Raw genomic sequence first — 22,645 nt, forward strand, 5'->3', positions numbered from 1 at the left:
TGTGGCTCTGTGATGGGTTTTGGAGACAGTTGGAAGTAGATCAGGTTTGTGATTTGACAGCAAAAAAAATATGGTCTTGTGATCTGGTGTGTCTGGTCATGTCAGTAGTTTGCTACTATTATGTGTAATGAAGTACAGATTATTTTAAGCATGTGCCTATAATTAAGAAAATGAGCACAGAAATCAGACAAAATTGTCACCTGGTGGTTGTCAAAAACTGAATAAATTCGGAAATTTTGCTATTAATCAATCATTATATAATAGAAGTTTGATTCTTAAACAAACTGTTTCATGATTTATTATACAATATAATACAATATTACATTACCTTTTTTCATAATGTTGACATTCCAATATTATACAGATCAGTTTTGTACACTATATGATATGACAGGCCTTAATAAAAAAAACACTAACACTTTAAGGCCGAACCTGTTGTTTAGTTTGGTGGGAAAATGGTCTTGCTTCTTAAAATTTTAATCTGTCTGACAAAAAATGATTTGCTCGCAGAAACATTGGTTAAACCCGTAATATTAAAAAATTTAGACAATCGTTTTTTGACTATTTTCCAGGGTTTGGGAACAAATGGATGATTGTCATGTGCTCCCAAACATTGGGCGATTTTTCCTTTATTCTCACCGGACAGATTGGCCAGATAAATCATATGTGTACCCAGCATAAGTGTACTCTGAGTCCACTAAATGTATACATGTAGGTTGGTGGGTTTGGTCCGATTTTGTGAAAAGTGAAATTTTTCTGCTATGTTAAAGCATTTGCATTCTTAGAAACTCTGATGTTTTATACTCAAAACATGAGCGCCTGGTAAAAAGTAGGATCCAACACTTGTTAGTAATACATAAATAATTGATTATTATGACTGTATACAGTTACTATAAGGAAAATTCTGTATAATCTAATGCAACATTAATTTAAAAAAAAGTAGGATCCAGATGTTTTCCCCATATTAAATATACAACTCGGCCAATAATGGAGACCAAGTTAGAATGTCTCAAAACAAAACCACTTTATACCTATCTTCTGTGTGTAATTGCACCTCTATCTGCATATGCAATGTTATGCTAGTGTTTACCTGCCCAAACACTGTAACATACAGTAATTAGTTTTGCAGATACAGGTTGAGTTTCCCTTATCTGAAATGCTCTGGACCACGAGCATTTTGGATAAGGGATTTTTCCAGATTTTGAAATATTTTTTTTTTATCCATACTTACCTGGTCCCCTGGTGATGCCCTGATGGTCTCCCAACATCCACGGTGTTCCACGGCGCCCTTCAGGATCCTCTTCAGCAGCATCTCGGGTCCCAGCGGTGCATTGCACAGGCCTGCGCTATGCTCCCCTGGGACTGGAAATGCTGCTGTAGAGGATCCTGAAAGGCCGCAGTGGACTTCGAATGATGAAGTAAGTAATAATTTATTTATTTTTTAAAAACTAAATATTCTGAAAAACCAGTTTTTTTGAATATTTCAGTTTTTGAAATACACGAATAAGGGAGACCTGACCTGCACTGCATAATGAAGTGAGGTGGAATAAGGGACACTCGCCAATGAACAATATTCCATTTTAGCACCTGACTTAGAACTGATTGCACAGCTGCAAATTCACACAGTGGTCAATTTATTGATACACTGCATATAGCCTGTAGTACACATGCACAATGCCATCCTGCAATGAAAGCCTGCTTCTTTTTCTGCTTGCTGGCCATATGCAAAGTGATTGGCAGGAAGTAGGCCTCTGGGGATGGTAACCGGCCATTCAGTCTCCTCGACTATTTCGACACCTACTTCTGGACTGATGCTGATTTTAGTTCTACCAGTTATACCCCTATTTATGCTGTATTTTATCAACACACCCTGTACGTTACCTTGTAATTAGTTTTTTGTTTGCTATGTACGGCGCTGCGGACACTTTGTGGCGCCTTATAAATAAACTACTACAGTTACTGGGAGTGCTAAGAAAAACACTGGGAGTGTCTGGGAAACGCTACACGTGCCTGAGCGTTTTAGGGGAGGGTGTATGATGTCGGCTCCAGGCCGGATATGCCTTTTAAGCCTGCGATGACTTGTTCCCAGTGTAAAAACCATTTGATGGTAAGCCTGTTACGATGCGTTTTGGACATTTTTACACGGCTGAGAATGGATTTGTAGCCGTACACATCCATTCGCACAGCGAGCACATTATTTCTCAAGGTGGGATTTTGCTTTAGCGGGGCGGCGTCTTAACTGAGCACTGATCTGCATATTCACAGCCGTGCAATCAGGTCTGAATCTGGCCCTTAATCCGTGGCCCATTCTATGTGTACCTTAACAGCCAAGAGGCAACATGTGGACCTCGTTCAGAGTTGACCTCGACTCAAAGGCACGTTTCTAAAATCTTACAGCAACCCTTATTAACCCACCCGCACTTTTGTGTATCAAACCACGGATGTGGATGATTCAAAATTAATGCAATCTGTAGGAGCCAATATATATATTTTTTTCCAAGATTACATTTTTATTGACGTTTTCAAACAGAAAAAGAAAGGGTGGGGAGGGGAAGGGGTTAACAAGTATACAAGTTATCTCACATAAATTGTACAGGTTGATACATCAGAGTCACAGCTCAATGGGGTAGTTGCTTATACTTATAAACATAAACAAGTGAATTGGAGAACCTCTCAAAGAGATATTGGGGTGACCGAGTATGCATGAAAGTTCAGTTTAATAGGGCACTGGTGCAAGGAGTAGTGCCTAGGACAAGTTTTAATGACATTGTGATTGGGAAGGGTCTGTTAAGACACATTTTGGCCATTCTCCCTACAGTAGGAGAAAATAGTCCTATTCATGTTCTTTGAACAGATCATCATTGCACCAGTCATCTTGGTAAAGTTTGATGTCCGGTTCTGTGAGTAATGTAGTCTTTTTGTTTTCTGTCGGTGAAGTGGGTTTGAACATCCTCCTCTAGTGCTAAAATTGTGGGGATCAATAGCGTGCAGCAATATTTGCTAGGAAGCGTTTGGTGGATACCAGAATATGGCCCAGTTCATACTGAGCATCCAGATGCACGTTATCAAGGAATATATGAAACAAAGCTATTTTAAGGTGCAGTGGTATTGTAGTCCCTGAGATTTCAGAAAGTAGAGAGAATACACGGGACCATAGTCCAGCAACTTTAGGGCATGACCAAAAAATGTGGCATATCGTTCCCACATTATCACATTGTCGCCAACATGTATTAAGTGAAGTTGGCCATATTGTATGTAAAAGAGCCGGGGTGAGATATTGTCGGTGAATGTTCTTATAAAATTGTTCGATGTGGGATTGGCATTTCGAAACATGGAAGCATGTCAATCACACTTTTTTTTAAACTACATCAAACTAAGTATAAAGTAGTGTACACACAGCACAGTGAATACATTCGATATAGACTATATAGTACATATCTGTACCATATAGTCTTGTTTACACAGTCTATTTTTCTATTCAATTTCGATGTTTCGGGTCGGCGCATCAGTATCGAATGTTGCTGAAAATCTTTTGATTCAATTTTGTGATACTTATGTATTATCTGGACTCCCATGTTAAATGCACCCCATTTTTTCATACCCCCTACTATCCAACTATGCATGGAGTTGATTTTATATAGTGTGGCGAGCGCAGCGAGCCACCGTGCCCAAAGCGTGGCAAGTGCAGCGAGCCCTGCGAGGGGACGCGGTCTCATAAGAAAAACGGAAGCCCAGATATTACATAAGTACCAATTTTGCTTCTTTAAACAAAATCGAATAGAAAAATAGTTCAAATTGCACCATGTGTACACCACATAACTGTGAACATGTCTAAATCTTTAGCAATCACATAGAGAAAACCAGTGCAGAGCAGTATTCATCCAGTACAAACCACCAAGGACCCTCAGGTTACACACCAGAGACATGTCATAACAACCAATACAAATACTTTAGTACTCTTGTCATAATGGAATTCTTCTAGATACATTTGTACACTGGTTAGTTCTCCAAGATGTTTATAACAACCTCACTGCCGACTTCCTTCAAAAACACAGATGATATGTGAATATGTCTGTTCAATTATTAAAGCCCCGACACTGCATGATGCAGCGGGGATCGCCCAGTTTGTACTGGCTTTGACATTTCTATTTTTGAAAGCATTCTTAATATGTTGAATTTTTTCCACACCTGCCTAAAATTTTACTCATTACTGTATATACCAAAGTAATAAACCCCTTAAGTGGTATGCCCTGAAATGTTCTGAGCTGCAGGCGTTGGCTATCCCGAAAGATTTCCGTGCTACCACACTTTCTGATCCACTGCATTGATCGCGGCGGCCCAGAAATCTGCATAATGCTTTATACATTTAAGCACACCCCTTGGACTTCTTTTGACCATGGTGGCGGGCATAACTGTGAAATGTATAATGTTGCTTTCTGGGCGCAGTGAGATGACTGGGAATCAGCACTAATGCTGGTATCCCTGCTTGCAAAAGGCTCTTGCAACGAACACCCAGTCAAATTTTAACACACCAATGAATGGTGGGTTTCTATCCACTATTAGAAAAAAGGGGGTTGCTACCCATGGTTAAATATATAATCCTATAAATATCAAATTTGGGGCAACAAGAACAATGCTAGATGACAATGTATCAAAAATATATATACAGTATAATTACTAATTATTATTAATTAAATAATTAATTAATATAAGCACCTATTGGTGAATTTGTAGCAAAATGAACATTATATTATGAGTGTGTGTGTGTGTACATAAAAACATAAATGTTTCAGTTTTTTTAAGTCTAACTTGTCAGTGACATTAGATAAAATGTAGCACCTACTGAATAGGATGTTGATGTTCAGAATTCCACACACCACTGTTTTATTTTTTTCTGATGGACTATTTACTGTCATATGCTGTTACTGTAGTTTGTCAACTGTTTTCTGGTCTCTTTAATTTCTCTGCCCATGTCAGGCTAGGAGTTACATCCAGTCACTGCCATATATGCCCAAGATGAATTTTGAAGATGTTTTCCTGGGCGCCAATCCTCAAGGTTAGTTAACATTATTTTTCCATTAAGTCAAGTCTACTGGTGTAGAATTTTTTTCTGCTGTAGGATGGTGGGAATCCGAAAATGTTTTAAATAGTGAGTTATAAAGGTGCTCTCCAGTTAATGTAGTTCACTACCAAAATATGCCTAGTATTCTTCATGTTGTTCATTTGCTACAGGAGGGGACAGTATTGCAATCTGTTTTACAATTCTTATACAGTATGTAGTGTGACAAGGAATCACATAGACTTGATTGAAACAGTCTGGTTCTTTCATTTGTAGTTGGTAGACAGCATACCAGGATAACAGCTTGGCAGTTTTGAAGCTGGCCATACATCAGAACGATTTCTTTCCCAAACATACAATTTTGACGGGTCATGCAATGCATTTTGTGTATTTTAAGTGCAAATTGTGAGGTTCTTCGGTATGCGAATTGTGGGGTTGATTCTCCAATTGTATGTGCTGCATGATAGCTCTGAAAATGCTGGGAGTTGCAGATCTTACGATAGATCTAATGTGAAATTACATAGCTCACGAGGAAAGTGAGACGACTCTGATCTGATGCTGGTCGTTCTGATGTATGGCCAGCTATGGGGTACAGAAATGCAATTCTCAGGTTACAGCAATGGCAGGTTTGAACAAACACAGGCTTCACAATAAGGGTACTCCAGAGAATTCATAACGTAATCCCCACATTCTCCCAGCCTATGGCCCAGCCACTAAAAGGCATTGGGAATACTGACCCTCTGGACAAACCTAACCAGTAGTAACAGGTGTTGTTAATCAGCAGACAGTGATTTACAATACATCTTAGGAAAACCCAGACTGGATTTCAGTAGCTCTGCTGCTGCTGCTCTACATCCTGAACTGGATCTTTCAGAGTCACATCATTTGGAAGTATGCTGTCTCAGCCACAGTCCTCCCCCCTTAGCTTCGATCACCCTGTTGAAGCTAAGAAATCCTCAAGTGAGCTCTCTGCTTTGCCCACCTCTAATCGTGTTATCTGATACAAAGCCCTCCACCACTTTCCAGAGGTCTGTAGGGATGGGGTCAGTGAAAGAAACACTGGCTCCTGTTATAGGAGGCGCAGCTATGCCCAGTAAACACAATTTTATATAATCATAGTGTTTTTATTAAAACACCCATAATCAATATAAGATCATAAGAACAATCAATTTTTCGAAGTGCACTTCTGACATAATATTATAGACATACAACAGATAACATAAAATCAAAATTGCATTTTTTCATTATGAGGCTAATAGAGGCTTGTGGTTTATAATTTTACGGATTTTTTAAATGTTTGAGGCAATGGATTTCCACAGTTACCGGTCCCGCATCAAAAGGTAGCATCTCCTGCGGCCATGATTATAACATGTATCCACTCCTTTCTTGGTGTATTCGGGCAGTCTCTGTATGGGGTATGGTGTGCCCCCTTTGCGTTTTTAAATGTACTCCAAACACCAATAGGATGATAATAAAAGCCAGTTCCCAATGGGGATAGTGATTTGGTGAATCAATAATACCAGCAGTGTGTCAGTGGCTAATGGCGGCGACTGGACTTTTTGTGAGGCTCACATATATGCGTTTCTCCGCCTGTAATCCAAATCAGCGGCTTCCTCAGATATGTACAGCACTGTACAGGAACACTCAGTTGTTGGGTGGTCAGAGGGCCAGCGACTCACCTCTCTACATTGGGCGAAGCATCCTGGCTGCTGAGGGCGGCAGCTTACTCCAGTCTGGGTGACCCAACTGTGTAGGGATATCTGGGGGCGACCCGGCAGGAGTTGGGATTGCCATGTGTTGCTCTCTCGGGCACCAAACCAAATTTGCCATTTCTCTGTTTTGGGTGGGGGTTGAGAACCAATCAGGAAAGTGCGACTCATCCAATTCAACCAATCAGAGTGAGATAACAAGAAGGCGGGGCGAGGCGGGGTAATGACCTGTGTGCAGTACGAGCGAGAGCAGGAAGGAGTCCCTGGTGCCCAAAAGAGAGTGAAATACTCGGTATAGCATGTATTTGCGAACACTGGTAACTACAGTATGTTTTTAAGACTGCCAAGCCCTTTCCATATGTTCAGGTGTGCCGCAATCTGACTTAGTCTCCTATACAACTGAGACACAAACTGAACAATGGTTGTTGCTCCCACCCTTCCTTGGTTCCAAAATCTCTGTTCTGTCTTTCATAGAGGAGTTCAAAGGGACTAAACCCCTGTACAAGATTGAGGTACCTCTCTAACTGCCAGCATTTAAATACTGAAGGAGTAAGTCCCAATCTTGTTTTTCTCGAGACCCTTCCCTCTTTATCCTCTGTTTAAGGGTCTGATTTAAACTTTCTACTATGCCATCTGTTTAATGGTGGTAGTAATCCTATCTACATTTAATAATTTTGAAACTAATGAAGTACCTTGGTCAGTACCTCCTTCAGTTATCCTTGATGGGTAATATAGTGTTAGCAACTCTTTAGTAATATTGCTAGACTTTATATTATGCAGTGGCACAGCCTACGGATATCAGGTGGCATATTCCTCTACCACAAGGGTCCTCAAAGTATTTTTCTCTGGGACCCCATCTTACACTAAAAATAATTACAGGACCCCAGCAAGCTACTGCAGTAGTCAGCAGACAGCACATGCATGGCAGCATTGTGGAGGCACAAAATGATGGGAGGAGTCTAAAATAACAGACAATTCAACAGATTTTTCAGACTCTTTGAGTCACTGACTTAGATTAGAAATGTCATGAGCCTGATCGTCAGCAATGTGGAGTTGTGACCCCATACTGAGGTCTGCACCCACAGTTTGAGAACCGCTGCACTACCACAAGTTCTATATATATATCAATGTAATTTTTCCTCTGGCTCTATTAAATCCATGTCATTTCTTTCAAAAATGATAGGGAGGGGACCATGGGAGCCCAAATTCTGTCTGGGGTGCTGTCTTGTGGCATACTGGGCATGTGTCTTGACTGCTGTATAGATGCCTGGCCAAAAGAACCTTAATTGTATGCATTGGAGAGTTGTCTCCTCCCTTAAATGGCTCCCCCACAGATGGGAATGTGCAGCTTCCAATACCAATTTAACAAGTTTTTGGGGAACTAATAACTTTTTCAACCCAAAACATGGCACCTTACCATTAACCACTTTCACAGCTTAAAAGGAATGTATCAGATTGCTATCATCCCATTTGTCTTACCCAAAGTCCTGCAGTGATACTTTTTCACCAGTAGGGTTCCCCTTGGCATCCGTCTCTGTTTTCAGGGATGGTTCAGTGGCCACAGTAGCTCTCCCGGATACCATGCTTCGGTATTCTCTGGTCTACTTCTCCCGAGTTGCCTCAGCTGTTCGGAAGTTTAACATCATGCAGGTTTGTTAACCTGCAGCAATAGGAAGTCACAGCCCAGGATTCATGGATACGGTGATCTGGAGGTCACTGCAGCTACAACCTTTAAGAGCCGTCCTTGGACTTTCAGGGGTAAGTACACCCAGGGGCATTCCTCAACATTGCCATGGATACACAACACCCTGACAGGACAGGAGGCAGGACCTGGTAAACTCCTGGAGAAGCCACATTGACGAGACAATGGGGAGCTCACTATTTGTGTCAACTAGGACCTAAATATCCTGGCGTTCCAGCTTTGGGTTGGGATTGTTTAGTCTACAGTATGTTGGTCGACATGGGTCTAGGTCCTAGGTTTAGGTTGACAGGACATTAGGTCGACACAATCATTAGGTCGTAAGTCAAAAGGTCGACATGGGTTTTTTCCACAGTTTTTTTACATGAATGTCGACAAAGTAGACATGGACACAGTTTGAAGTGCATCGCTTCGCTCGCAATGCTTTGGGCATGGTGCCTCGCTGCGCTCGGCACACTATTTTATTCTCCCACCATGCCCTAGTGGATGGTAAGGCATGAAGTGCCGCCTGTCGGTAACAGTGAAAAACCCCATGTTGGATATGTTTCCAGCAGCCATGCTGACCATCTGTCTTGACCACTGGAATATGGGTTCTGGGCTTTGGTATTGCTTAAAAATCCAGGCCTGGCCTTGTTTGATTTCCAGAAGATCAGGTGTCCCTGAAACACCACTGCCAACTCCTCAAAAGTTTTGGGGTCAGCCTGAAGGGCCCATTGTTGCACTGAGCTGTCTATCATCCACATAGCGTGGTCTAGGGCGACTATTTCCACAATTTGTACTGCAGAGATTTTATCGGGGGCCAGGCTCGTTTGGCCATCTTAATCCTCGGAGGCTCAGAGGCATCCAGCTGCCAGTCATGAAATTGTTGGGCTTTGCTGGGGCCCTTCACTCCAACCCTGCTGAGTATAGCCTTTTTAAGGCCAAGGGAGGGAGCATGCTTCAGCCACAGTCATATCCACATAGATTAGCTCCCTGTTTAAACATGGGAGGCGCAGAGAGCCTATCATACCATTGCTCTGCAAGCCATTTTAAACACGTGGCAGTGCCCTCAAATGTGCAAAGCAGTGCCTCAATGTAGTCAGCTGGAATGAACTTCGGTAATCTTTCCCGCTCTTGCCCACATTTTCTCTTCTCCTTCTAAATCTGAGCTTGCTTTCTTTCAGCCTGAGCTTGCTGCCCCTCATGCAGCATCTGAATCTGAGTTTGCTGCCCCTGAATCTGGGCTTACTGTTTAGCAGACAGTTCAGCAAACATTTTCATTAATGGATCCAAAGTAACCTAGGATTCCCCAAACTCTCAAAAAAGACTTTCTTCACTGGACACGTAACACAAAACAGCAACAATCTTTTATAACATGGCCCTTTAAGGCTGGCTGCCATTCATACAACCTCCATCAGTTACAAGTTGTCCTGTTATTTCATTACAGGCGCATGAGGTTTAACAGGCTGACCAGACCACTAGACACACCACAATTAGAACCTTTTCTGCACCACTGGATTGAAATGAAGTCTGTTTCTTTTTATTATTTGTAGCATGTAGACCACATACTGTACCAGGAAAACAGCTTGGCAATTCTTAGGTTCACACAGACTTCAAAATAAGGGTACTCTCATACCTCCCAACATGACCCTCTCCAGGAGGGACGCAATGTTCTATCCCTGGATTTCCCTCTTAATTTAGGATTGCCATCACCTGTGGTGAAACACCTTTCTTATCAATTAACCTGTTCAAAACAGGTGATGGCAATCATATATATATCATATAAGAGGGCAGTCCAGGAACAGAGCATTTTGTCCCTCCTGGAGAGGGTCATGTTGGGAGGTATGTACTCCAGAGAATCCTAAAAGGCATTGTCCAGAGCAGACATCATAATTCTCAATCACATGACCAGAAGTAACAGGTGTTAATCAGCAGACAGCGATTCACAATACACCTTGGGGAAACCTGGACTCACTAGCCCTACTGCTCTAAATCTTGGACTCGATCTTCCACATTCACCTCATGTGGAAGGATCACTGCCACAGTAGCTCTACTTGACAAGTTTATATGGAGAAGCATAGTTAACTGGTTAAGGTGGGTGTGGATCGTATTGTCGACCCGACCTAGGTCAACAGCAGCAAGGTCGACAGGGTTCTAGGTAGACATGGGTGAAGGTAGACCGGTGCCTAGGTCAACATGGGACAAAGTCTACATGGGTTTAGGTCGACAAATGGGTTAGGTCGACAGGTCATGAGGTCAACATGGGGTTTTCACTGGTTTTTTTTAGACATGGACACAGTTGGAAGCTGGAAGTCAACCGCATCGCTCGCTATGCTTCGGACACTATTTTATTCTCCCACAATGCCCTAGTGGATGGTAGGGGAATACCGCATTTCAGCTAAAAAAAACTGTGAAAAAACCCATGTTGACTTAATGCATTTTGGACCTAAAAGCCTGTCGACCTTGTTGCCTGTCGACCCAACTGTGTCTACCTAATGACTGTTGACCTAAGTCGGGTCGACAATACTACCGTATCCCACTAAGGTAACAGGGAGAAGTGGAGTTTGTAGGTCTAGTTGAAGGTTGTCCAAATGTGGATAGTCCCTTATATAAAACATAAGCAATATAGAGGAGATTAAGTTTAGTTAGTCCCTATAGGCTGCAGTTTTGGGGATAATCTTTCACCTGCCAAAGGTAGTAGAAGAGAAACCCACATTAACTGAAGTGTTTTTCATGTAAAAAAAAATGTTTTGGCACACCCTAAAAAAAGGTAATACATTTTTTTTTCCGATTACTGCATGTATTACCGTATTCAGTTGAATTCCCCCCTAACACTTTCTTTTCTCGCACTGTTTCTATTTACTATTTCCTCACTAATTGTATTTGTCAATTTTTGTGTGTACAGCTTTTCAATAATACACAATATTCATCAGCATGATGAAAGTCCAACGCCTTTTTTCATCCCATCATTTTTCCTCAGCTGTAGACCTACTAGAAAAAATGCTTGTTCTGGATACAGATAAGAGGATTACTGCAACAGAGGCTTTGGCTCATCCCTATTTTGCTCAGTATCATGATCCAGATGATGAACCTGTAGCTGAGCCTTATGACCAAAGTTTTGAGAGCCGTGAGCTGGACATTGAAGAGTGGAAAAGTACGTATGTACAAAATAATATATCTTGTGATATATCTTTCTTCTAAGACTGCAATTACTGCTATACTAATTCATAGATATTGGTTACATATATTTGCGCAAATGTATGAATAAGCACCCAAGCTGCAATCAAGGCTTCTCTGTGTATTTGGAGTCCCTAGCACTATATCTAGGTGCAGAGTGCTGGCACCACAAAAAAAAAAAACACAGCATAAGCCAAAAAGCCCAGGATGGCACACCAGTGAAAAAACGAATAGTGTTTTTAAATATTAGTGTTAGGAAGTTTCTTTAATATTTTCTTTTATATATATATATATATATATATATATATATATATATATATATATATATATATATATATAATTATTTTAACATGCACAATCGTACATGTATGTAGACACAGAAAAATGCAAGGTAATGCAAGGAGAATGGTCAAGACATTGCATCTAATAGACAACATTCTTGAAACTGAACTTGGTCAAACCATACGATTCCTTAATTATGGCTTTGTGAGAGTCCATCAGTAATCCAAGAGGATTCATGTATGCATGAGACACACCAAGGTCTCATAAGGTTTAGAAAACAATAAATCTGCTGCACATCTTAGTTGAAATCTGCAAATGACCAGCAATAAACAACAAGTCTACAATACAGAGAAGGCGATAGAATAATGAGCGGAGAGAAGAGGTGGAGGGGAGGGGGAATAAGTCAAAGAAGGAAGTATAAACACGTCATGTAAGCAAACGGTTGTCAAGTAAGGTGAAAAATAAAGCCAAATAAGGTGTACTCAAAACAAATTAAGGGGTCACCGTCATATGAGCTGTAAACTAGTGGTGAATCCAGTAGAATGCTTCAGTAGGGACCAAGAGTGGAATTCCAAAAAGTGATATATTTTGGATTGCATGTCTATAGCCTATGTCCGAATGTATGAAAAGGAAGATATGTTGTGCCAGCGCTGGCTGAAATAAATTTGCAAGACGGTATTATAAAATACAAGTTTAACTACACATAAAAAACATTAATCTAAAAGAGTGCTACAGTGTACATATAATATGCTGACAGATCTTGGTCAGACCTAAAGGAAAGGAATGCATTCAAGTTCCCACTGGGTATAATATATTTCCAATCCATGCTTTGTTGCAGTAGGTGCTGGGTATGTAGAGCCTTGGAGGATTATAGGAGAATGATGTGTAATCTTGCATTCTTTAGAAGCAATATCTCCCTTATATCCCTTATATCCACATAGATGTCTTTTTAGACGAATGCCAGGAAATTCTGGGTATTTATACCAATGGAACTCTGCATCTATTCCTAAACCAGCCTGCAATGTCCCAAAAGAGAATGTCCAGTCGGAGTTCACAGCTCTGGGTCATTCCAAGTGGTAGCTCACAACTGTAGGTGACAATCAAGCAGTGGGTGATAGTGCCGGTTGGGGGTAATTCCAAGTTGTAGCTCACCGCGTTTCCCCGGATGTATTAGATATTTGCTTCTAAAGAAAGCAAGATTGCACATCATTCTCCTATAATCCTCCAAGGCTCTACATACCCAGCACCTACTGCAACAAAGCGTGGATTGGTAATAATTGTCATGGAAAACCAATTCTATGCCAAGCAGTGAGGGAAGGGTGTTGCAGACAAAGTGAGCAAGTGCTCCACCCTTAATGGATTCTGGTAGCCCGACTAAGTGCATGTTATTTTTTAGAGATCTATTTTCCAGGTCCTTCACGTTGTTCCATAATTGGTAATTATCATCAGACAGCCTTTTAACCCCTTACCGCCGCAGCCTGTTTTTGCCTTTTTGACAGAGCCCTTTTTTTCAAATCTGACATGTATCACTTAAGTGGGGATAACTTTTTTTTGCTTTTACTTATCCCAGTGATTTTGAGATTTTGTTTTCTCGTGACACATTGTACTTTAAGTTAGTGGTAAATTTTGGTCGATACAGTTTTTTTTTTTTGTGAAAAATACCAAAATGTCGTAAAAAAATTGAACATTTTGCAATTTGCAAAATGTTAAATTTTCTGCTTGTGAGACAAATAATCATACCACTCAAAATAGTTAATAACTAACATAGACCATATGTATACTTTATTATTACATCATTATTTCAACCTCTTTTAATTTTTTTGGACACTAGGGGGCAGCAGAGTCAACATTTTACACATAACACAGTAAACGCTGCTTTTGGCTGTTCACGTTTGAACAGCCAATCGCAGCGATCGCCGATGGCGGGGGGCATCGCTGCCCCCCCTGGGCAATGAGGGAAGATGTCTGCTGTCAGGGACAGCAGACATCGTCCCTCTGTCACCGCGTCTATAGACGCGGTGACAGTTTAAAAACATGACGTACATTTATGCCATGTGTCGGGAAGTACATCCCGACCATGACGTAAATGTACGTCAAATGTCGGGAAGGGGTTAACAGAATGATGCATCTCAGCAATATCATGGGATCAACTCCAAAGTGCTGTTCTGTAATAGTGTGTCAACTGCTGCAGCTGTGAGGTTATATTTACCAGAACTCTATTAAGTAATGGGCCCTAGTGGCAGTAATCGCCTCCAGTACTACTTTATATGTAACCGAGACATCAAGATCCCTGCCTCATGTTCCCAGAGGGAGATACATCTTCAACAGCAGCTTTTTGGGATGCATGGAGAGAGCTGTCACCCGACACCAAATTGCCAGCTCCCCATCGGGGGGGGGGGGGGGGTGGGAGGTTGAGGGGAGTGTCTCTAGGCGTCTGGAGCAGGTTGGAGGCTTTAGGAGTAGTGTAAAAGTAGCGTGGTGGGAGACGGTCTGGTGTGTTATCTTTATCACTTCACCAGGCTTAATAAATCTGACCTAAGTATTGTATTTTGATATTATTTCTGCATTTATTTATAGTATAGCATTTATCAGGCCAGTATAATACAGATGCTGATAACAATAATTAATTGTGCCCCCTAGGGGCTTGTTTTGTCCAATAAATGTTCTAATAAAGAAAAGGCTTCTGCAAGGTTTTTTGTTTGGAAATTTGTGCTACAGGCCAATAAAAAATAAGCAAACAAAACAAATGAAATTTCATTATGCAAGAAAATTGTGCAAAATACAGGACGTGAATATATTTTTATGTATGGCTAAAAACTATCGTAACGGAGATCCTAAACTTTAATGACTTTAGTCGGGATTCTGACTGTCAAAATGCCAACAGCCGGGTGCCCGACTGCCCCCGCTATTTTCCCTCGTGGGGGTCCACGACCCCCATAGAGGGAGAATAGAATAGGTGGCTCGCGTAGCAAGCCACCGTGCCCGCAGCGTGGCGAGTGCAGCGTGCCCGCAAGGGGCTTTTTTTGCGCTCGTCATGCTGTCTGACTCCGGGCAGTCGGATTTTTGCATGTATTAAACCACTAATATGAAGGGATTTATGATCATGCATGCACTTAGTCTCTTTTTGTTCTTCCATACACAGATCTAACATATGAAGAAGTACTTTGCTTTGAGCCTCCTCCACTAGACTTGGATGAAATGGAATCTTGAGGAAACTAGTCCAAAAGTGTTTTGCCGCTGTGAAGATGATTGTGGAGGTGTCAATTCTCAGCTCCCGTCTATCATACAAGTGCCTATCAGACTGTGCATCTGAGTGACTTGCATATATACATATACATCTCTCTCTTTCTTTTCCTCTCTCATATATATATATATATATATATATATATATATATATATATATATATATATATAAAAATATATATTTCCTTTTACTGAGGAGTTATTTAAATGGACCTGAACAGTGGCTGCATGTGTCCCTCAGTTGCCTCTCACACAAGTACAGTTCTCCATCCTCTCCCTACACAATGGTCTGTGCCACACATTTTGGAAGTAACAGCCAAATAGGTTTTCTTGATGTTCCTTAATGTCTTATATTTGTGGTTATTCAAGGAAAGAAGTAAATACTAAGGCAGATAAGGGAGTATATATTCGGTTGTGAGGGATATGTTAATGCTGGAAACTTTTTTCCCACATTCATGTGGGGGTAGGAGAAGGTGTGTTTTAATTACCAAGTGTCCTATATACAGTAGACAACATTTGACACTAATGACATTTGTGCTACTAGAAGCTCTGTCTGATATGTCTATGAATCAGTGCTCTCCATGAATGTGCAGTGCCCAATAATAGCTGTGTAGCTCAAATGAGCGCTTAAACTTTTAAGATGTACAGTATTTCAGCAATCATGTTAGAACACCTAAATATTTAAAATGCAATATGCTCCAACAGCAAATATGATTTAGACTTTGCAGAACTAAAGAGATTATAAAACAACTTATAGATATATGTATGGTTACTATATACACTTAATTGTTCTGTTTCATATAGATGGTAGTTTTCCTACAATTTTTGCTTTGTTTTTATTTTTAGAATAAATCTTTTTATATAATAGATTTTCACTGTTCTATCACCAGTTCTTTTGAATGTTAATTCAAAGTTGTGAAGTGAGTTGACTAATTGATCGTAATAGGTAAAATGTTTTAGGCAGTTTGAAATTTCCTGCACTCTGCAGTCTACAGTCTGTTTTGTTTGGTCACTTACAGTATGTGGTAGGCATGCTGTCTAGCATGGCTGCTTCCATTGAAACATACATTTAAATGTGCTAAATGGCCAAATTTAAATATTGGGTAGTATTGCCCCTTACAACATTCCTCAGACCTAAATTAAAATGAGTCATGTTGTGTTGCCATTAATACAGTACTTCAAAAACCTTATCTAATCTAATGTTGTATGGATTGTGTGATTGGATGACTATTCCCTTTACTGCAGCATCTGTCTTACTTACAAATAAGTATTGTAGCTCTGTATCAGGCACCTCAACTTGAATCAAAGAGTAAACATTGAGAATACCCTAGCTTTTGTTAAATGAAATGAGTTAAACCGACAGTTAACTCACTATCGTTATGCTGATCTGGCACATCAACAGTCCAGAACATATCAGGAGATCCTCCCTCCTGCTCATGTGATTTTTATTAGGTTTGCCAAGCCCCTCCCCTATTGTTTCATAGTGCATAGTGGAGGAGCGTTGACAACTTTAGTGAAGAGACTCCTGCTCCCACCCTAAAACACAAAGCATCAGTAAGTAAAGCTATGTATTTTTATTTATGATACTTAATTTTACCCAATTTAGTACTTGCCAAATATTTTCACTCTGCATATAATGAGTTAACTTGTCAATACAGGAAAACAACTTGCGTATTTCATTCATATAACAGTATTCTATCAAGGCATCAAAAGTTGTACAGAATCATGAATATAAATAGCTATTAAATACAAATGTACTGTAATATAAAAAAAAAAAATCACTCTTTCTGGAGTGCCTTGCTAGTCGCAGCCCCTGAGAACTGTGTGGCACTGGAGGGAATATTATACCTCTTTCACACTGACCAATATTTCCTGGGTTATTGCACATGAACGTGGAACAACCTGGGAAATTGGTCAGTGTGATTAGGTCCTGAAAGATTTTCTTGTGTCAACCCTGGACACTCGCGGGTCCAGGGGCAGTGTAATCTGGTAACCTGGGTTGACGCGAATACAGTCCTGTTCACTGCACCGTAAAGGCACCGCTGGGAGATGCTGTCATGTTCCAGCACCGCCCTGGCCCCACCTCCTGATGACGTCACATGCCCAGCTTTATGCCGGCAGCTAGTGTGAAAGCGCTTTTAAGCCGGGTCACAAGGTGGGTCCAAAACCCCAGGTGCAACCTGGCTTGCTAGTGTGAAAGGGGAGTTAGGGAAAGGTACAATGAAAAGCCAGAAATTCAAGCTGATAAAATGCAATTTGCTGTGTCTGATTTTGTTTTCTCTCCTGTTCCTCTTTACAGCCACTTATTGATGAACACAAATCCCATAGCTGTCTGGAACTACAGCTTTACATTTCTGTATATATGTAATGTGTATAGAAAACTTTACAAGTATTTGTCAGTGTATTCGTAACCATATTTTACAAGGGGACATCTTGCATTTTAGCTTAAATAAATGAATCTGTAACTTACTGATCCTTTGCCTTTTGAAATCACATTCTATATATTAATAGCAGAAGGACAACTGATTTTGACATATTACAAATTTAGGTCTTGGACCATTGAGTTACAGATAAAGATTGATGTAATTGTTTTTTTATTTTGTTCCGGAGTTATGTGGCAAAATGTCTGCCTGCATCACCATTGTGCTCTGGAAAATGTGACAGTTCATGGACTCTACCTGTCGTCAACCTGCTGGGTGACCTAGAACATGGAAACTGTGACCATTATTTGCATCCACCCACTAAGCATGGATTTTCTAAATTTGAAGTGGTTGAAAAGGGGTAAAATGTTCTGCCCAGTTGAAACTGGGAACATCAGCTATTTGTGTTTATTTGGCATTTTGAACTGAACTATTTTCTTGAGACAACAACATATTATGTCCTCCTTGCCCTAAAATGGTATTGAGATGTTTACATTGAACAGGACTGCTGCACTTAAACATAAGAAAAATTACTTGTATGGAGCTATAAAGAATTTTCATTTACATTTTGCTATTTTCTTGGTCTCCTCTGTGATGGATTTGCCATAAATAAGCACTGGTCAAATAAATCTTATTTTTAAAATGTGTAATTTTCTTTTACATTATTTACGATTTGCTATATTTTAACTGTTGTAGGACAACTGGGAGATTAAAAAAAAGGAAGTATGGCTAGGGCACTATGTAAAGACAAAAATGTAAGGTACTCGACAGATATGTCCATATACATCTTTGCTGCAATTGCACCAAACCATCTTGGCATGCCAGGTCGTGTGAGATCCTTCAAGCATGACAATGCGTCTTAGCTTTTTTCCATTACAAGTACTATTCTGCACTATATAAAGACCTAGCCACACACAATATACAGTTGACATCTATAAAATCAGTACAGTATCCTTGTGCATACTTGTCACATTGTGTTGTGACTAATGGGGCGATTTTTAGCCCATTTTCTAAGCGATCTGACCAGATTGCCTAGAAAATTACCCTATATCGCTCCGTGTGTAGGGGCCATAGTGATGCACTGCCCTGTGCGTCACTATCGCTGGGCAATTCCGATATACGGCATGCAGGATAAATCTAGTCGGATCGCCAGTCGGGGCCTGTTTTCTCACCGAAGAAAATTGACCCCAACAGATCGCTCAGCAGCACATCGCAGTGCATCACTGTGTGCTAAGCGATCTTGCTCAGCGATCTAGCATTGTTCATATCGCTCAGCACAGTACAGTTCTATAATCTCAATTTAAATATTATCAACACCTGTGGATCTTTTAAAATGTCAGCCAGTATTGTGCACCAACTAGGAGACATGCAAAACATGCATTGTTAGAGGTCTGTCTGGAATGCGTTTGGGAAATACTGGAGTAATGTATGCCCAGCTTTACACTTTTTCCATGAGACCAAAGGGTCTCTCTAGCCTCAGGGCCCTAAATAGTTCATGGTTTCCAGGGTCAAAGTCCTGGGAATTGTTACCTGTGTTGATCTTTTCACACAGAAACAGGACCCAGGATGACCCATAAAATTACTTGACCCAGCAATCATCTGTCTAAAATGGGGTACTGGACTGGAAACGGAAATCGACCGGTGATCCAAAAGTTGGAAAGCAGGCACTTGTAGTAGGACTACAAGTACCGGCGGACCCATTAATGCCCCGTATGCTGGGACTTGTGGTTCTCCTAGGGGAGGGTTACTGGGCTAGTTCTACTACAGAACCCAATATCTATTTTTATCAATTTAATTTTTAAACTTTTTTGAACATCAACCTGCCACCCACAGCCCAGTCTCCTATTTTTTTCTTGGACTGAGGAGCTGCCTCCTCTTTTCACACCGACTGTGCTCACAGCTGGTTCATACTAGGGGGAGCTACAGCATACAGATGATCCCAGGCACTTCTGTTTGAGCCTTCTTGGCCGGTCATAGCACTTTCCTGCTCCATCCAGGAGATAGCCACAGGTAGGCACTGGCAACACCTGCATCACGCTGTGCTTTGTGTATGTGGCACATGTTGCGGGTGGCTAATTATTAGTAGCAACGATTTTTTTCGTGTGTACATGTTTTTAAGTGAAAGAAGCATGCGTCTGTGTAAAGGTGGCCATACACAACTGTGATCTATACCATCAGTGGGATGGCCAGCTGATGCCCGGGTGGCAGGATCGTATGTGGTCCTTTCACATACATTGTATCGCATGCAACCCTGTCCCTCGCTGCCAGGAGGGAGACCGAGTCAGAGGTCAGACGGGACCGCACATCAGACCTGAGCGGTGTCAAACTCTGCCGATTTCTTGGCATGATCTGTTGGGATTGGGTCAAATCGGAGTAGTGCCTCAGCACCTTAAGTGAGAGGCGTATGTGCATGCATCCAGGTTGAAAGAGGCGTGTGTGTGTTTATGTAATGTGTGTGTGGGGTGGTCATTTATCATTCCTCTGGGTGACTGGGGCAAACTGTATCAAAGTCTATCCGAACTTTAATTACAAGCACTTTTACGAGAGGTGATGCAGTTCCTAGCAATCCCTCAGTAGGTAATGGCAGATGCAGGAAAAAAAAACATATATATTCCTGAATGTTTGATGAGGAGGTTGCTATTTTGAGAGTGTCCTGACTAACCTAGGTAATTTATCTCAGAAGATTACCCATAACAACCAGAATTATCCCAAACTGGTTGACCAAATCCACAATTTCTTATTGATGTTTATTTAAAATGTGGAACAAAAAATCTTTTCTTCTGCGGCAGACGTCAGGGGCCCCAGGGATAACAGTGGGTAGAGAGTGAGGTCACGACCAATTCAAGCACCAGGAAGGATAAGCTTCTGGCTGCCTAGAGACAGCCCTGGCTCCTCCCCTCCTCTACCCCGCCTCCTAGGCCAGTTACTTTCAGTTTTAGTTGTGCTGGCAGGAGCCAACACGCATTTTAGAAAGGGGCTGCTTTTAAGCAGCCTAAACTTCGTTTTGAATTTTTTTTATTATTCTTATTTTTACACTGACTGGAGTCAGTGACAGAGCAGCAGCACTGGGGTCTATTAGACCTCCAGGCACTGAGGAGACGCAGCCGCAAAGGGACCGGGGCTTCAGCGGTGACAACCGCTTCAGGTAACGTGCTCCCCGCTGGGAGCGCATGTAATAGCGGCTGAGCAACCGGCGAGGGGGATTGCCGGGCTGCACTAGCAAGCGGTCAGACACGTCGCCTTTCAATAGGTTGTGCACTCTGCCCCGCTGGACCACTAGGGAGACTTGAGTGTGGGCAGCGGCATCGGTATGCGGGGCCGCCCGGCAAGCGCCGGATCCCCACCATTTTACCGGCACTGCATGAGTCATTAGTCCCGGCGGCTATTTGCTAGTAGGGGGAGGCTCTCCTCACACAGCCCCTCCCCCGGAGTCAGGAGCATGGATATACCCACGTGCGTTTCCTGCCCTGGTCTCTTCCTGCCTGCTGCATGTGTACGAAGGACACAGAGCTCTCTGCCAGTCTGGAGTTCCATGTCTTCACGGCTGGGCCATCAAGGATACCAGGTTTACAGTAATCAGTTGCCTCTTGTACAATATCAGAGGACAGCGGTGAAGACACATGGGCCCCTATATTGGTGTCCTGCATGCGTTGCAAGGCGGGTGTACCCCAGCTTGTAGAGGGGTTATGCTTACAATGTATAAAGATGACTGCGCAGCCCCCTGTGGCAGCTTCCTCTCAGGAACCTGCCTGGGCCCAGCTTACCCAGGTCATGTCGCAGTTAATAGACAAGCTCTCTACTGCACCGTCCCTGCAGCCGGGACCATCTGGGTCTCGGGTATGTGATTTGTCAGCCCTGTCCAGTCAGTCTCCTCTCCTGGTTTTTCATCCTGATAGGGTGGTTCTTCGAACCATCCCTTCACATCTTCCCAAGGTGGTGTCCAAGTTCTATGTTAACCAGGAGATAGTGGTCCCGGCCTTCCGTAGGCCGGATGCTTCTCCTGAGCAGCGTTTTCTGGATGTTGTACGTGTGTTACGCATCTATGTGTGTTGCACAAAATCCCTTAGGAAATAAACTTTGTCCTCTATGGATTTCAAAAGAGAGGTTGGCCTGCTACAAAGCAGACTATTGCCCGCTGGCTGAGGTCTGTTATCAAGCAGGCTTACTTGGGCGCCTCCCTCCTGGTTCCAATGGGGGTCCGGGCTCATTCCACGAGATCTGTGGGTGCGTCTTGGGCTGTTAGGGGTGGTGCAACAGCAGAGCAACTTTGCAAGGCGGCGACGTGGTGGTCTCCTCATACTTTCTTACGCTTCTACGCGTTTGATATGTTTGCCTCACAGGACTCTACATTTGGCTGGAGTGTACTAGCTGCGGCCCAGGCACGTCCCCACCCGTAGGTGGCTGCTTTAGGATGTCCCACTGTTTTCCCTGGGGCCCCTGATGTCTGCCGCAGAAGAAACCGAGTTTTATGTCTTACCTGTTAAATCTCTCTCTTCGAGGACATCAGGGGCCACAGGGATCCCTCCCTGCCATGCCTGCTTCATTGGTATTGAAGTTCATAGTTCCTCCGTTGAGTGAACTTAGTCAAAACTCCTCTGTTGAGGGTATTTACACATGTTAGTTATGGTTTCTCTGTTGAGCAACCACACACACATATATTTGTTGAATGTGTTTCTGTATGAGTTTCTCTTCCTTCTATCTTGTCTCCTGCCTGGCTTGGGGAAAAAACTGGCCTAGGAGGCGGGGCAGAGGAGGGGAGGATCCAGGGCTGTCTCTAGGCAGCCAGAAGTTTATCCTTTCTGGTGCTGGAATTGGTCGTGACCTCACTCTCTACCCACTGTTATCACTGTGGCCCCTGACGTCATCGAAGAAAGAGATTCAACAGGTAAGACCTAAATCTATTGATCAGCTTGGATACTTGTTAGGATCACTGTTCATATCGGTGATACCACTGATGAACTCGTAGTGACGAAATGCTTTGGGTATTTCGTGCAATAAAAAGTTTATTCATCTTAAAACGGACTGTGCATAATCATTGCGAATACACCCAACATTGGACACATGGAAGTGATCTCCA

The 22,645-nt window shown here is 42.1% G+C and overlaps 1 protein-coding gene across 2 annotated transcripts in view; it reads left to right on the plus strand.

Moving 5' to 3' along the window:
• The window catches only part of LOC146060190 (mitogen-activated protein kinase 14), a 96,055-nt gene extending 77,842 nt beyond the window's left edge, over nucleotides 1–18,213 (plus strand). For both annotated transcript variants that reach the window (XM_083173150.1, XM_083173151.1), the window contains exons 10-12: nucleotides 4,978–5,056; nucleotides 11,427–11,600; nucleotides 15,048–18,213. In XM_083173150.1, coding sequence (XP_083029276.1) covers nucleotides 4,978–5,056; nucleotides 11,427–11,600; nucleotides 15,048–15,115 — 321 coding nt within the window. In that variant the 3' untranslated portion in view covers nucleotides 15,116–18,213. The remainder of the gene's footprint in view (nucleotides 1–4,977; nucleotides 5,057–11,426; nucleotides 11,601–15,047) is intronic.
• Nucleotides 18,214–22,645: the final 4,432 nt, after the last annotated feature.

This window comes from Crinia signifera, chromosome 2 (assembly GCF_055691185.1).
Source record: "Crinia signifera chromosome 2, ASM5569118v1, whole genome shotgun sequence".
NCBI classification, from domain to species: domain Eukaryota; kingdom Metazoa; phylum Chordata; class Amphibia; order Anura; family Myobatrachidae; genus Crinia; species Crinia signifera.